The following is a 12434-nucleotide window of genomic DNA, read 5'->3' as shown; positions in this document are numbered from 1 at the left end:
ACTTTGAAAATTGGAGCAACATTCACAAAGTACATGTAGTTTGCCTTTACCTGCGTGTGCAGAACTCACCCTTGAAATGAAATTTTTCTTATCGTGAAAATACCTCCTTTTTCTTTCTGAAACTTGAGTGATGAAAGGTTTTATATTGTACCACAGGAAGCTCTTGAAAATAATGAAACTTACAAGCATTAAAGAGCTTTACAGGGTTACACCTTTCACCTGCATCCCAAGCAACAGACTATCCTTGCTAAAAGCAAAGTTCGTCACCCAAAGCAACTGCTCCTCCAGGGGAAGTAATCAGGCTTTCCTCCTGTGGAAATTCAGATTAAGGTCAAACCTACACCTTGGTGAAGCCAAGGGAGGTTTCTGGGTGGATCCTCAAACTGTTCAGCAGTGCAAGGCAGAGGCCAGCTCCAGTTCTCCCCTTGCTATTAGCAGTGCTCCTATCTGAAAGCTGCTGCTGGGGAAAATGCAGTGAAGCCAGCTTGTGTCAGCTAAGAGGGAGTCACTGATGGGTCATGGCATATTTTGAGAGAACAGGAGGGAAGAAGCTGGAGGCAGCCATGTGACAATTTTCTAGGACAGCATCTTGACACATAAAGCAGTTAGGCTAACACTGCCATCCTCCCCTCCCACTGCTCACTCCAAATCCTTAATCTCTTCTTTCTGTACTTTCTCAGGCAGGTTTGCCTGTGACAGTATCTACACTCTGGCTCTTTGAACAATTGTGCAGCATGTATTTGTGTAATGGGTGCTGGAGAAGGCAAAGGGAATCTGACTGAAACTGCAGTATCAGTGCCTCTTTGAGGCAAAATCAGAAAAGAAATCTGATGCGCACAGCTGCTACTGGAGCTTTCTTGCTTTTTTTCCTGCACATTCTTCACAAGCATTCAATAATCTACACATTTCCTTGAAAAGGAAACAGACACACAGGCAAGTAGTCTGTGCTATTGTCTCTTTTCCGCAAGGGCTAGAGAGGAGAGCCTACTGGGAGATGACATCAGAACCCAAAAAATTCCTCAAAAGTATAAACAACTACTATCTATGGTGTTTAACTGGATCATCCTTCTCCCATGTCTCCACTTGAATACAGGAAGCATTTGTGGAACCTTGCATGGACACAAATCCACGTGCAAGTGACAGACCTCAGTATATCAGAGCCAATGCTCCCAAAAGTTCATTATAAAATGAGATGAAAGTATTTCAAAGGCACCACCATGTCCTATGAGAAATAATTTTACATTATTATTGTCTAAACACCTTATCTAGGACCAGAGCAGAAGTGTGCTGTCACTGAATAAACCTGTATCTACCTTATGGCAGGTATACCTACCAATATCTACCTTAAAGAAATCCCAGAGCAGGATTCTCTAAATTCCTGTTTAGTATTATTTGTGGGGATCTTTCCAATGCTACCAACATTGCTGATGAGCTCAGCCTCCTAGGATGGGAAATGTGTGCAAAGAACAAAGTGAGGAGACCTCACTTGTTAAGAGCAGCCCAAGTGCTCACTAAGTTACATGGTTTGTACTTGGAAAAAGTGGAATGATTTTGCTCTACAGAGAAAAGAGAGAATGGAAGAGAAGAGAGATAAGACAGATAAAAACAGGCTTAGAAAACAAGCCAAAAATACCCAGGTATTTTTGCTTACTTTCAGTACCACAAGCTGTATATCATCTTTCCTTTATGACAAGGGCACAAATAGCAAAGAACCCGCATTTTTCAATTTTACATATGTGTCTGGTGATGTATACAGACTATTAAGCATGTGAAAACCAGTCTTCTGAGGATCTGAACTCAACATGTCTCTTGCCCAGTGATCTGCCCGTGTCCTTTCCTTCAACATCCACATCACAACTTCTCATTCCAAACTAATTTTGAAGTGAAAACTGCTTTCTTCTTGGTAAAAAAAAGTATTTCTTTCACAATGTTGTAGCTCATCACTGAACAGGAGATAAAATGGAGCAAAATTGCCAATGTGCAAAGCAGCTTGTTTTCAGAACATAGAAAAAGTTTTTTTTAATGTGACATTGAAACTACTGAATTATCCAGTTAACCCTGCTTACAATTGAGAAGTGACACTGTTTTGATCTGCATAAAAGAAACAAAAAAGGATATCCTGTGAACTACTCTTTTTCCAAGTCCTGTCTGCTCAGCCTTACCTTTCCATAGTAATGGAATGGATGGGTCATCACAACTAGAGGCATAACATTTATTACCATCTTCCAGCTCATTGTTGACTGTGTCACCATTTCCAACATTCTTGCTTTTAAGGGTGAAGAAATTTTGCATCCTCACGTTGTACCTGAAAGTGCAAAGAAAAGGTCTCTAAAAAGGCTGGATTTTTGCATTTTCTCAGCAAACTTTAAAACCATCTGAGAACAACTTACGCAGGCAAGCAGTAAAGCCTAGACACATGTTCTCTGACAATTAATAGGAAGTGAAGAGAAAGGACTGTCCAACTCAGTGGCAAGCTGATAGGAAAGCAAGGACTGCACCTATCTCTCATGACATAGAGCAAACTGCAGAAAGGCACTGGAGCAGATTCAGTGAAGGCACAACACTGGAGCTGTCCATTTTGGAGCCAGGACATTCACTATACAGCAGCTTCTTTCCTCCTGCATCAGCTCACAAATCACCGCACTGTTTCTTTCAGTACTGTGAACCCTGTGGGAGGGCTCTTGAGCATTTCTGGGACTGCTGACCATACCCTTCTAAAGACAGAATACATCTATTTTAGCACTAGGGTGGGACCTAAGAGGGCTGTCAGTGACTCTGCTAAGACTTGGTGTAGGAGAAAAGGGAGTTCCAACAGGGTGATTTGTGAGGGAAGGGCACCAAAGGATGCAAGTCTAAGCAATCTGCAATAGAAGGGGGGACTCACAGACACCTGCAGTAACAGTGAGACCTCTGACTCTCCTGTCAGAGGCAGGGACACAACAGAAGATGTCAGTAAACAACCTGGTATGAGATGGTCTGAAGACAAATACATGCTTAGCACTCTAATGTTCCTTAATCTCATTCTCCAGGGAGTACAAAATATGTGTAAGAGCTGACATGTGTGTTTACAATCCAGAGCACCCCGCCAACTTTTTATATACCTTCATATAAATGACATTTCTCAACTTTTTCTGAAAGCCGCTTTACCTCTGTGCACTATGAAAAGGATGCATGAAAGTATTTGCTGATGATTAAGCTCAAACCTAGAATTAAATTGACTAAGCATAAAACCCAACAGATCTAACACAGAAACATGACTGGCTGTATTGCCCTCAGACAGGAAGGCCAAGGAAAAAACAAGACCAAAAGAACGATGGTCAGTTATCAAAAGGGTACAGTAAGGAGAAGTACTTACTTCATGATAAGTATGTAGAATGAATACATAATGATGAGTACAAGGCTTTCCCACCTCAAAAAGACAGAAAGAAGGGTTAGAAGTCCATTGCAACAGCTGTATGCTTGACAAGTTTTATGTAGGAGTGTGTCTTAAACATCTGGTACAAGTCACATTTGTGCACACAGGACTCACATCATTAAGATTAGATGGTGTCTCAGCAGAATGAGAGGAGAAGCAAACTCTCAAGTTTCAATAAACATGCAAATAAACTGCAATGTATGTATTTCAGAAATGTGCTATGCAGATTGAAACCACAGCTACCCTAAGAGCATCATAACACCAAGGCCTTTTGCAATTCAGTGCTGAAGCACAGGCCAGGCACTCAGAGCACTGTGAGAAGATGCCTATGATCCTCCACTAGGACTCCCTTTAGAGGGCTCATTGGAACACCCAGCATCCCCACAAATGTTAGCAGTCAGAATCAGAGCATAAGAGTTTTGGTTACCCTCTCTGCACATGGGATCTTGGGGCCCCACACAGAGCCCATGTACTTCCTTGATGTTTCCTGGTTCTGACATTTTCTTTCAGTTTTCCATGACCATCATAAAAACTAAGCCCAAACCAAACACATAGGATTTCTTAAGTGTTCAATCCAGCTCATACTCAGTGTGAGGAATGAAAGTCAATTACACTACAACTCTATTTACTGGTGAGCCTCATGGCAAATACAGGACCACATGGAATAATTGACACAACTTACCATTCTATTTTCTCATCATATATGAACTAGAAGAGGGGGAAAAAAGGAAACACATAAATTGACTATCTCAAAAAACTGTCATATTTCTTCACAAATATCTGCTATGTCTAGACAGATCTACTCAAGTTCTGACCCTTTCTAACCAGAACTTCCACTGTATGGATTGTGCTGCTCACAAAACACAAACCTTGTGAGCAAGACCCGGATCCCTGTCAGTGGCTATTTTAAGAACTATTAAGGGAATGGTGCAAGCATGTGAAAGACAGATATGCACTCATGTACCTACATGCTATGCTGTGCAAATGACAGCAAAGTCACTTATTCAAAAAAAAACTTAACTCTTGAGTCCTTCTAACAGCTCGACCAGTTGTAGCAGAACAGCAGGCATTTTACTTCTCTTGGATCAAGTGGTTATACAGATTTTACTCCATCCTGTGTAACTGCTGGTACTGAATACACAGCTAATGATCTGCTTGTATTACAAAATACAGACTAAGTGGATTCTTCCCTGCCTTGCCACCAGACACATTAATGTGTACATTCAGGACCTACTGTTCTGCTCTAGATGAACAAAGTGGTATCTCACCTGTGCTCTACATGGAAAAACTTAGCCAGAATCAGAAATAAAATTACTGTGTAGAAGCAAGAAACAGCCACCTTCTCTATTTAAAATAGATGAGTAGCTCAAAATTTTTCATCTCCACATCAAGCAGTCTCCTTGGTCTGAGGAGAGTGCTATCTGCACTGCACAACAGTATCCTACTAGCCTGCAGAACCTTACAAACCCTAGGGACAAAATGAATGGACACTGATGGACATGGTGGGCACCTATTCCACAAGGCTGTATGAAATTTTCGTATTTATACAACATTGTGGAGCTCAGCTCTCACTTCCAGATGCCACTACAACTAGCAAGGAAAATAATTATTTGCCAGTGTGTATAGTGAGCAGGCTGGTCCACCAAAAATTCAAGCAATGAAACACAGTAACTGATAAGAGAGCTACTTACCACAATAAGTACAATCACTGATATTGTGTAGTACACAGAATCCCTGAACACAGCCCACTGGGTGAGACAAACCACCTGAAAAACACCACACCTTCAGCCAACAAAAATATGGGATTTCAGAAACAGACAAACAATAGCCCCCATCTTAAAATAACTTAGGTGTGTGAGCAGAATAATTATTATTACTAGCAACAATTCTGAAAAATGCAGTTCTACACTACCATTACCATCCACCAATTTGTTAGACAATGGATCTATAATAGGCATCAGTAATAAAAATATTACAGAAACTTCCATTATTGAAATACCTTTCTTACTAATGATACTTGATTTGGTCATAATTGCCATTGTAAAGTAAAATTCATTGTACTACAGTAAATCAATTGTTCCTTGTGCCTGTGGATATACTGGACTTACTACCTGAAAAAATATGATAAACAATTTAATCGTCTATTGAGCAAATGGAACAAATCTCATGCTTGTGTACTGATTCTTTGACTGTCATCAGTACCAGGAAGGATCAGAAGATGCCAACGATCAGTTGATCGTAAGCACAGGACTGTATTAGGACCAGTTTCCTCTGTATGCTCCATGTTCAGAGTGCTGACACCACAGCTGAACTTTTTAGAAATACTCACTATTTGTAAAGCATTTGTATAGTCTTTCCAATCTTTGAGGTTATTCACAATGCCATTTTTGTCTGTGATTTTGTCCTTTTTTTAACCTCTAAATTGTAAGCAACTGAACTACATAAAGACAAGTATCTTACTAACCTGTCCTGCAAACAGTCCACAGACACCAACAATGCAGAGGATGTTGAAAACTGCTGAACCAACAATGGTCCCAACTCCTACATCTCCATGAGTGATAAATACACCTGCAGAGAGAGCAAAACATACATAACTACCTGTGTAATTTAATTTTAGGCTGCTCAGAACATGTACTACTTGTGAAGTAGAGACCATTTCAAAGATTACCCAAAACATGTTTCATAATTAAGGCTCACTTCTCTGTGTAATAATTTGGTCTTTTAGTCTAGCTAGCTGTGGCTTAGGACCTTTACATATATACTTTTAGTAAATGATTTCTTAAGTAGTTAGTTCAATAGTAAATTCTGTTTCACAGCTTAGTTTTCAGCTGTCACATCCCTCCGCCTGCTGGACACGCTGCTCCCAGTGCAGCCCAGGATACAGCTGGTTTTCTGGGCTGCAAGTGCACACTGGCTGCACAGCGACAGATCATGATGAGCTCATCTTCCAACACCCCCAAGTCTTTCTCCTCAGGGCTGCTCTTAATCTATTTCCAAATATATCAAATTACTTCTCAAGGGACTTCAATAAATCTCCTCTTTTGCGTCCTGTGCTCAGAATCAGACATTCCTCTCTGTGTTTTGAGAGAAGACTCACAGTTTCATGAGATATTTTGAGTAGTTAATGATACCATGAACCACAGACTAGCTGACAGCTGCAATTGCTGATTATAAATTGTCAGAAGAATGGGTACCTGTGCTTAATCTGCTGCTGATTTTTAACAGCAGATCTCAAAAAAGCTTGTGTGTGGGCTCCATACCTATAACAGATGCAAACAATTCTGGGGTGGAGCTCCCTGCTGCCATGAATGTGGCTCCAGCAACATCTTCACTCAAATGTAGTTTCTAGAAGAAAACAATTGGTAATTTCAGCACTGCTACTGTATTTACATTGTGGACTTCTACAGTTATGTATGTAAATGAATAGTCAATTGTGGCTTACATGGAGCTGATTAAAGAAATGTATCTCTGCAGATTCAAAAGGATTGTAAACATCTCAAATTGTTTTCATTAATTTACTTCTGTAACTCTAAACACAGTCATTCAATTCCCCAACTCCTAGGGCTTCTAAAATTCAAAAATGAAAACTGGTAACAGAAAAAATGCAACCTTTGTGAATAAATCCTACAAACAGCAGGCTGGATTCTGGCTTCACTTTTCAACTGTGTTAACCAAAAGTGAGTCCTCTGCTGACACAGATAAAATTAGTCCAGTTAGACACAGAGAGAGCTGGGCATGGTAGAGAGATCTATTTTTATGATGGTGTCTCTTAAGCTTTAATAGGATATAGGTAACTTAGAGTTCTCAGACCAGCAAAAACACGTGCAGGTCCACAAGTGAGCTGCATCAATTTAGCAGTCTGAAGATCTTTCCCTTGAAGCACATTTTTATGAAGGAGTTTTTTTCCTTTTTGAGAGTCTCTACAATCATGCTTACTAAACTGTTTTTCCTTCAAGGATAGAAAAGTAACTAGGGACAAAAGGAGAAGTAAAAAAATCCTGTATTTTTCAAGCAGTTTGCCTGAAAACATCTGACGCTGATAACAATGGCATCCTCCACTTCTTGACAAAACAAACACAAATATGATCTATTACCAGTCATACTGCTGCAGGAGCACAAACCTAAATGTGCTATCTGAACTCTTGGTAGCTGTTCAGATGTTCAGCAGAATGTGAGACAAAATGTAAAGATTTTATTAAGGATCGGTTGCCAGTAATTGGTACAACCAACTAGTATAACTTAAATATGGTGTCTAAGGTGCATGCTGAATACTGATCACCTGGAAAGATCCCAATTGAGTATTTTAGTGTTCCCTTATTATTCTATTTGTTCTTCTACTGATGAGTGTAAGCTTATAACTCTGAGTAAAACCAGCAGGTATTTAGTACATTTAGTAACAGGAAAAGAGACTCTTAAACTAGCTACAAAAAAAAAAACCCAGGAGTTTTTCAGAACATGGTCACTCTTAGTTTTGTTTAAAAGCAAAGGTGGAGATTTTCATTTTGTGTTTAAAAAGGATTTAAAATCTACATCTGTATTATGTATTTATTTTGTTCACCAAAATCATACATTTACAAGCCCTGTCACAATCAACTCAATTAGAATCCTAAAAGTAATTTTGCAAAGTCCTCTTAAAATTAGGTAAAGCCATTATGTTACTTTTTCTTTCTTGCATAAAGGATTTTTATTCTGAGTCCATATCCAAGGTACATACTTTTCTCACAGATTTTCTCTTTTTTCCACTTTATGCCAGGACCATGTATACTTCCTTTCTCCTTGCTGACATGGTGGCAGATGTGCAATAAGATTTGCATAGCCACCACAATAATTTTTCTATCTATGATATCTTTCCTCAAGTTACTTTTCAAAAAAGGAGTACAATAATAAATCCAACCCATCCATAACCCATACCTATTCTAGTTACATGCCTCAGATATTTAAGAGTGGGATTTGCCATCCAATCTCATCAAATCTTTGACTTTTTTTTCTTCTTGAGTGTGGCCAGAGAAACAAGTGTACACAGAACACTGGTTCATTTTTTTTTAATGGGAAATAATATATCTAAGTAATACTCTCTAAATAAATTTCTAAAAGAGTGATAATTTTTGTTAACATACCTCACAAATTTTCTCTAAGGATGGAACAAAGAAGTCATCACATACTATGGCCAAAGCGTAAAACATATAAAGAGCCTGTAAAGAAAATACATTCAAGGAATATTTTAGATTTTTCCTGTATATGAAAAAAGGAAAAAAGGTAATGCTACCTTTATTCAAACTAGCAAAAGTATAGCTTCACTTTTTATTTCATTCCAAATTAAAATCTTCCTGTTGATAAATTTACAACATAAAACCAGATTTTTGAATGTAAGATCTCATTTGGAACATTTGTCAGACCCTAAAATATGAAAGGTACCACACTTTAAGAGAACAGGATGCCACAACACATGTCATATAATGAAAAGTAACAGGTAAAGCTACAAAGTTATGAAGTCATCTTCTATATTTTTAACTAATTATCAAACCAAGTAATTATATAGAAAGTAAAATCAGGCTGATGAACAATATTCAGGAAATATTTACACCTACAAATAAGTGGACTCTGGCCATGGATCACCACACGAAAATGCTTACAAATGATCCTGGTTCCCTGCATAGGTGTGATTCTCCCACTGTCCTATGCAGCTTTATGTGCTGTGCCCATGCAGTGGGCTTGATCCTGCTGCTCTCCATCAAACAGAACTCCTTTATACTTTACTTTCCCTGAGCTGGGAATGAAACAGTAGCCTGCAGACCTCACTTGCTTTGTTTTTTAATACAAGAGAAAATAAAATTCCACATGATATTGCCTATATTTCTTCAGGGTGGCTTTAGGGCTTTTTAAATTATAATTACATCTGTTGCATAGAGGCACAAAAGAAAAGAAAGAGATTAAAGAAACTTCCACATCATGCTTGATGTTAACAATGAAGGAATCCCAAACTCTGTCTATATAATGTGAAATACATGCGATCCATTCTGCCAGGATTTTAATCTCCAAGAGGATGAATGCATAGGTACTGCAAATTCAGACTTGCATACTTTTCTTAAATCATGGAGTCATAGAATCATTTAGGTTGGAAAAGACCCTTAAGCTCATCAAGCTCAACTGTTAATCCAACAATACCAAGTCCACCACTATACCATGTCCCCAAGGTGTTACCTTTTAAGAAATTGTATTCATACAGAGGTATCAGAAATACTGAAATCAAAGTATTAAAAACTTGCTGATATATACAGAACTCTACATAGTAAGGTCACTATAATAATTAACATGTTGTTAAAAAATAAAATAGAATAAGTAACATAAAAGGAAAACAAGAAGGAAGCATGGTAGAGAGTAACTTACAGCAATGATATGAAGCAGAATTCCTCCTTGCTGACGTTCTTTATTTGTAAATATATCTTCAGGAAACTCATTAATGGCTGAAAGAAAAACATACTTTTTTTAAAAAAAATGTACACAGCATGTAGAAACAGAAGAATGAAAAACAGGGAAGCATCTGCAGAAACATATGACCAGACATGAGTGCCTCTTCTGATGTATTATATTACAGCTTGCCATTTCAGAATCTCTTTAGTGCTCTGTAGTTTTGAGACACTGTGTAATCACAGTTGACACTCTTACAGGAACACAGTACAGGATAATTCACAAACTACTGGTCAAGATGCAGCAATCTGCAATGCTTTAATCTATTTCATTTGTTTTATAAACATTTTAAGATGCCAACAGAAGCACATGTGCATGTAACAGCCAAGTAGGTTCCTTGTAGTAAAACACTGCTATATATAGTAATATAGTAATACCTAGTATAAAAAATATCATTCCCTCTATGAGAGTGGAATACCCTTCTGGAATAATACTGAAATACCATCAACTGTAAGAACTTATTGTCAGTTACATTAGCTGACAAAAACGAAATTTTTCAGAGAAGTTACTCCTTACCACATGAAATAATATATGGTAAAAATTAGTAAGCACATCAGGCATGTGCTTTTTATTAAATTCTGCCTTATAAAAACTAATATTATCTGAAGGGATTAGTAACTAAAAATGCATTAAGGAAACTTCCATAATGGAAAAGAAGTGGGAGAAAAGACCCAGATCTACAGCTGCTTCCACAATATGGTTGTTCTTACATCACTGGTTGAAATACCATGCCCCCGTGGGTATATTCAGGACACACACCATTCACACTGCAACCCCCAGTTTTTGCAGCCCTCTGTCTCCTCCATTCCAGCTGTGGCTGTGAGAAGACACACAGAACAGCAAAGAACAGAGCCCTGGCCTGGGTCTCCAGCAATGAGAACAGGACCCTGCACACGAGGCAGATCTTTTCACATAACTGGATGCAAAGGTGTGCAGCTCCCATCACAGGTGCTTGTGCCATCAGTGCCATCCCCTTACTGCCACCACATGGCAGAAGGAATATATCCCTGCTCCCTATCTTGGCAAACTGGATGTGTCATCTGGGAAGCTATCACCTACCTGGTCATCTCATTCAGATGACTGTATAATATTTCACAATACAATGTTAAAAATTGTTAAGGTAGTATAAACTGAAGTTTTAAGAAGCATGAATAAAAATCACCATTTTTCTAATCTTTCCAAGGTGACTTGACTTCTGTGAAATTAATACTAAATAGGAAATCAGAACTCCCAAGGACATCAAAGGTAAGAGTCAGAAAATAAAAAACAAGTGTAGGCATCTAATCACAAAACAAAAGCAAAGCAGCTTCCCTGCAAACTGCCTTGCTTCCTAGACAGTGATAACAGTATGTTCTGGTGATAACAGCATTAGTAATAAATAACTATTTGTAATGAACACCTGCTTGTCTCACAGAGGTAATACTACAAGAACTAACATGAAGACGGCTTTTCTCAAAGATAATGCTCCTCTCTACAAAGAACTCATTGTGTGCATTTTTTATCACAATGAGACAATTCAAAATCTTTTAAGTCAGGGAAATTAAACAAAGATCTGGAGCTTGGTAGACAAGATTTCTTCCTTAATGAAATGGCCACCTACCAGCGAGTTCCAAGGTACAGTACAGTATGGAGTTTTACTGTATAAACATTTGCTGTCTTTATGGCTTTATTATCCAAATAATCACAGGTTTGATTGGACAATTATCTACAAATTCTGTATACCTTAGCTACATGCACTGTTCTTTATTTACTAGCTGTATTATGGCTTTATCTTGAACTATTTGTTTTTCTTACCTACTGCTGTGATAACCTGGTTTCTCAGGAAAAAGCTGTTTGGATTCCCCTGGGTCCTATTTTAGGCCTGGGAATTCAACACTTAGCTGAAGGGGGCAGATTCCCTCATCTGTATAAGCTGACAGAGGGACTATGACATTATCAGAGTTTGAGAGAGCAGTCTGCCCTCGTGGTACATCTGATACGTGCGCACAGCAAGGCACTGCTCTGCTTCACACAGAGATATTTTCTCATGTATGGGAGATGGAGTTATCTGTCTGCCTGAGTGGGAGCTACATCTCCTTGGTTTCTACTGAAAAGAGACAGAACAGATGGGAGAAGGAGATTAAATGAAGAGCAGTACATCTAATGGGGCTAACCTTTGCCAAAAAAAGGAGGGGAACATACACCCATCATCTTAAAACCAGATAGAAATACAGAAATATTTATCCTGCTTGTACTGTTGCAAACTCATGGGTCCTGCAGCTCATCTTACCCACCACACATCTCAGGAGGAAGGGAGGGCACCAAGAAAGCCAAGTCTACATTGAAATTGCCATCAATCTGTTCCCTCTCTCCAATCATTGAGTGGGGAAACAAAAGCACCTTCTCCAGTTACGACTTGGAGGGGACGCCACCGCCTTCTTCTCTGAGTCACAGACATAAAAAAATCCTTGCTTATGGCATGACAGAAAGCATGATTCACCTTTGATAAAAAGCTCTGGCTGAGCTGTCTGTGGCTAAAGAGCTATACAAGGCATGCAAAGAGCATGCCTGA

The 12434-nt window shown here is 38.8% G+C and overlaps 1 protein-coding gene across 1 annotated transcript in view; it reads right to left on the bottom strand.

The window, feature by feature from the left end:
• Positions 1–12434, bottom strand: part of LOC128936447 (ras and Rab interactor 3-like) — a 153231-nt gene that overhangs the window by 94861 nt on the left and 45936 nt on the right. The window contains exons 3-10 of the mRNA XM_054275382.1: positions 9803–9879; positions 8533–8607; positions 6676–6760; positions 5880–5983; positions 5107–5181; positions 4098–4123; positions 3356–3409; positions 2220–2305 (exon numbers count right to left, since the gene is read on the bottom strand). Coding sequence (XP_054131357.1) covers positions 2220–2305; positions 3356–3409; positions 4098–4123; positions 5107–5181; positions 5880–5983; positions 6676–6760; positions 8533–8607; positions 9803–9879 — 582 coding nt within the window. The remainder of the gene's footprint in view (positions 1–2219; positions 2306–3355; positions 3410–4097; positions 4124–5106; positions 5182–5879; positions 5984–6675; positions 6761–8532; positions 8608–9802; positions 9880–12434) is intronic.

This window comes from Melozone crissalis, unplaced genomic scaffold (genome assembly GCF_028551555.1).
Source record: "Melozone crissalis strain CALT ecotype California unplaced genomic scaffold, PUWL_Pcris_2 ptg000018l_1, whole genome shotgun sequence".
NCBI lineage: Eukaryota > Metazoa > Chordata > Aves > Passeriformes > Passerellidae > Melozone > Melozone crissalis.
This window is presented reverse-complemented; position numbering and strand designations above follow the sequence as displayed.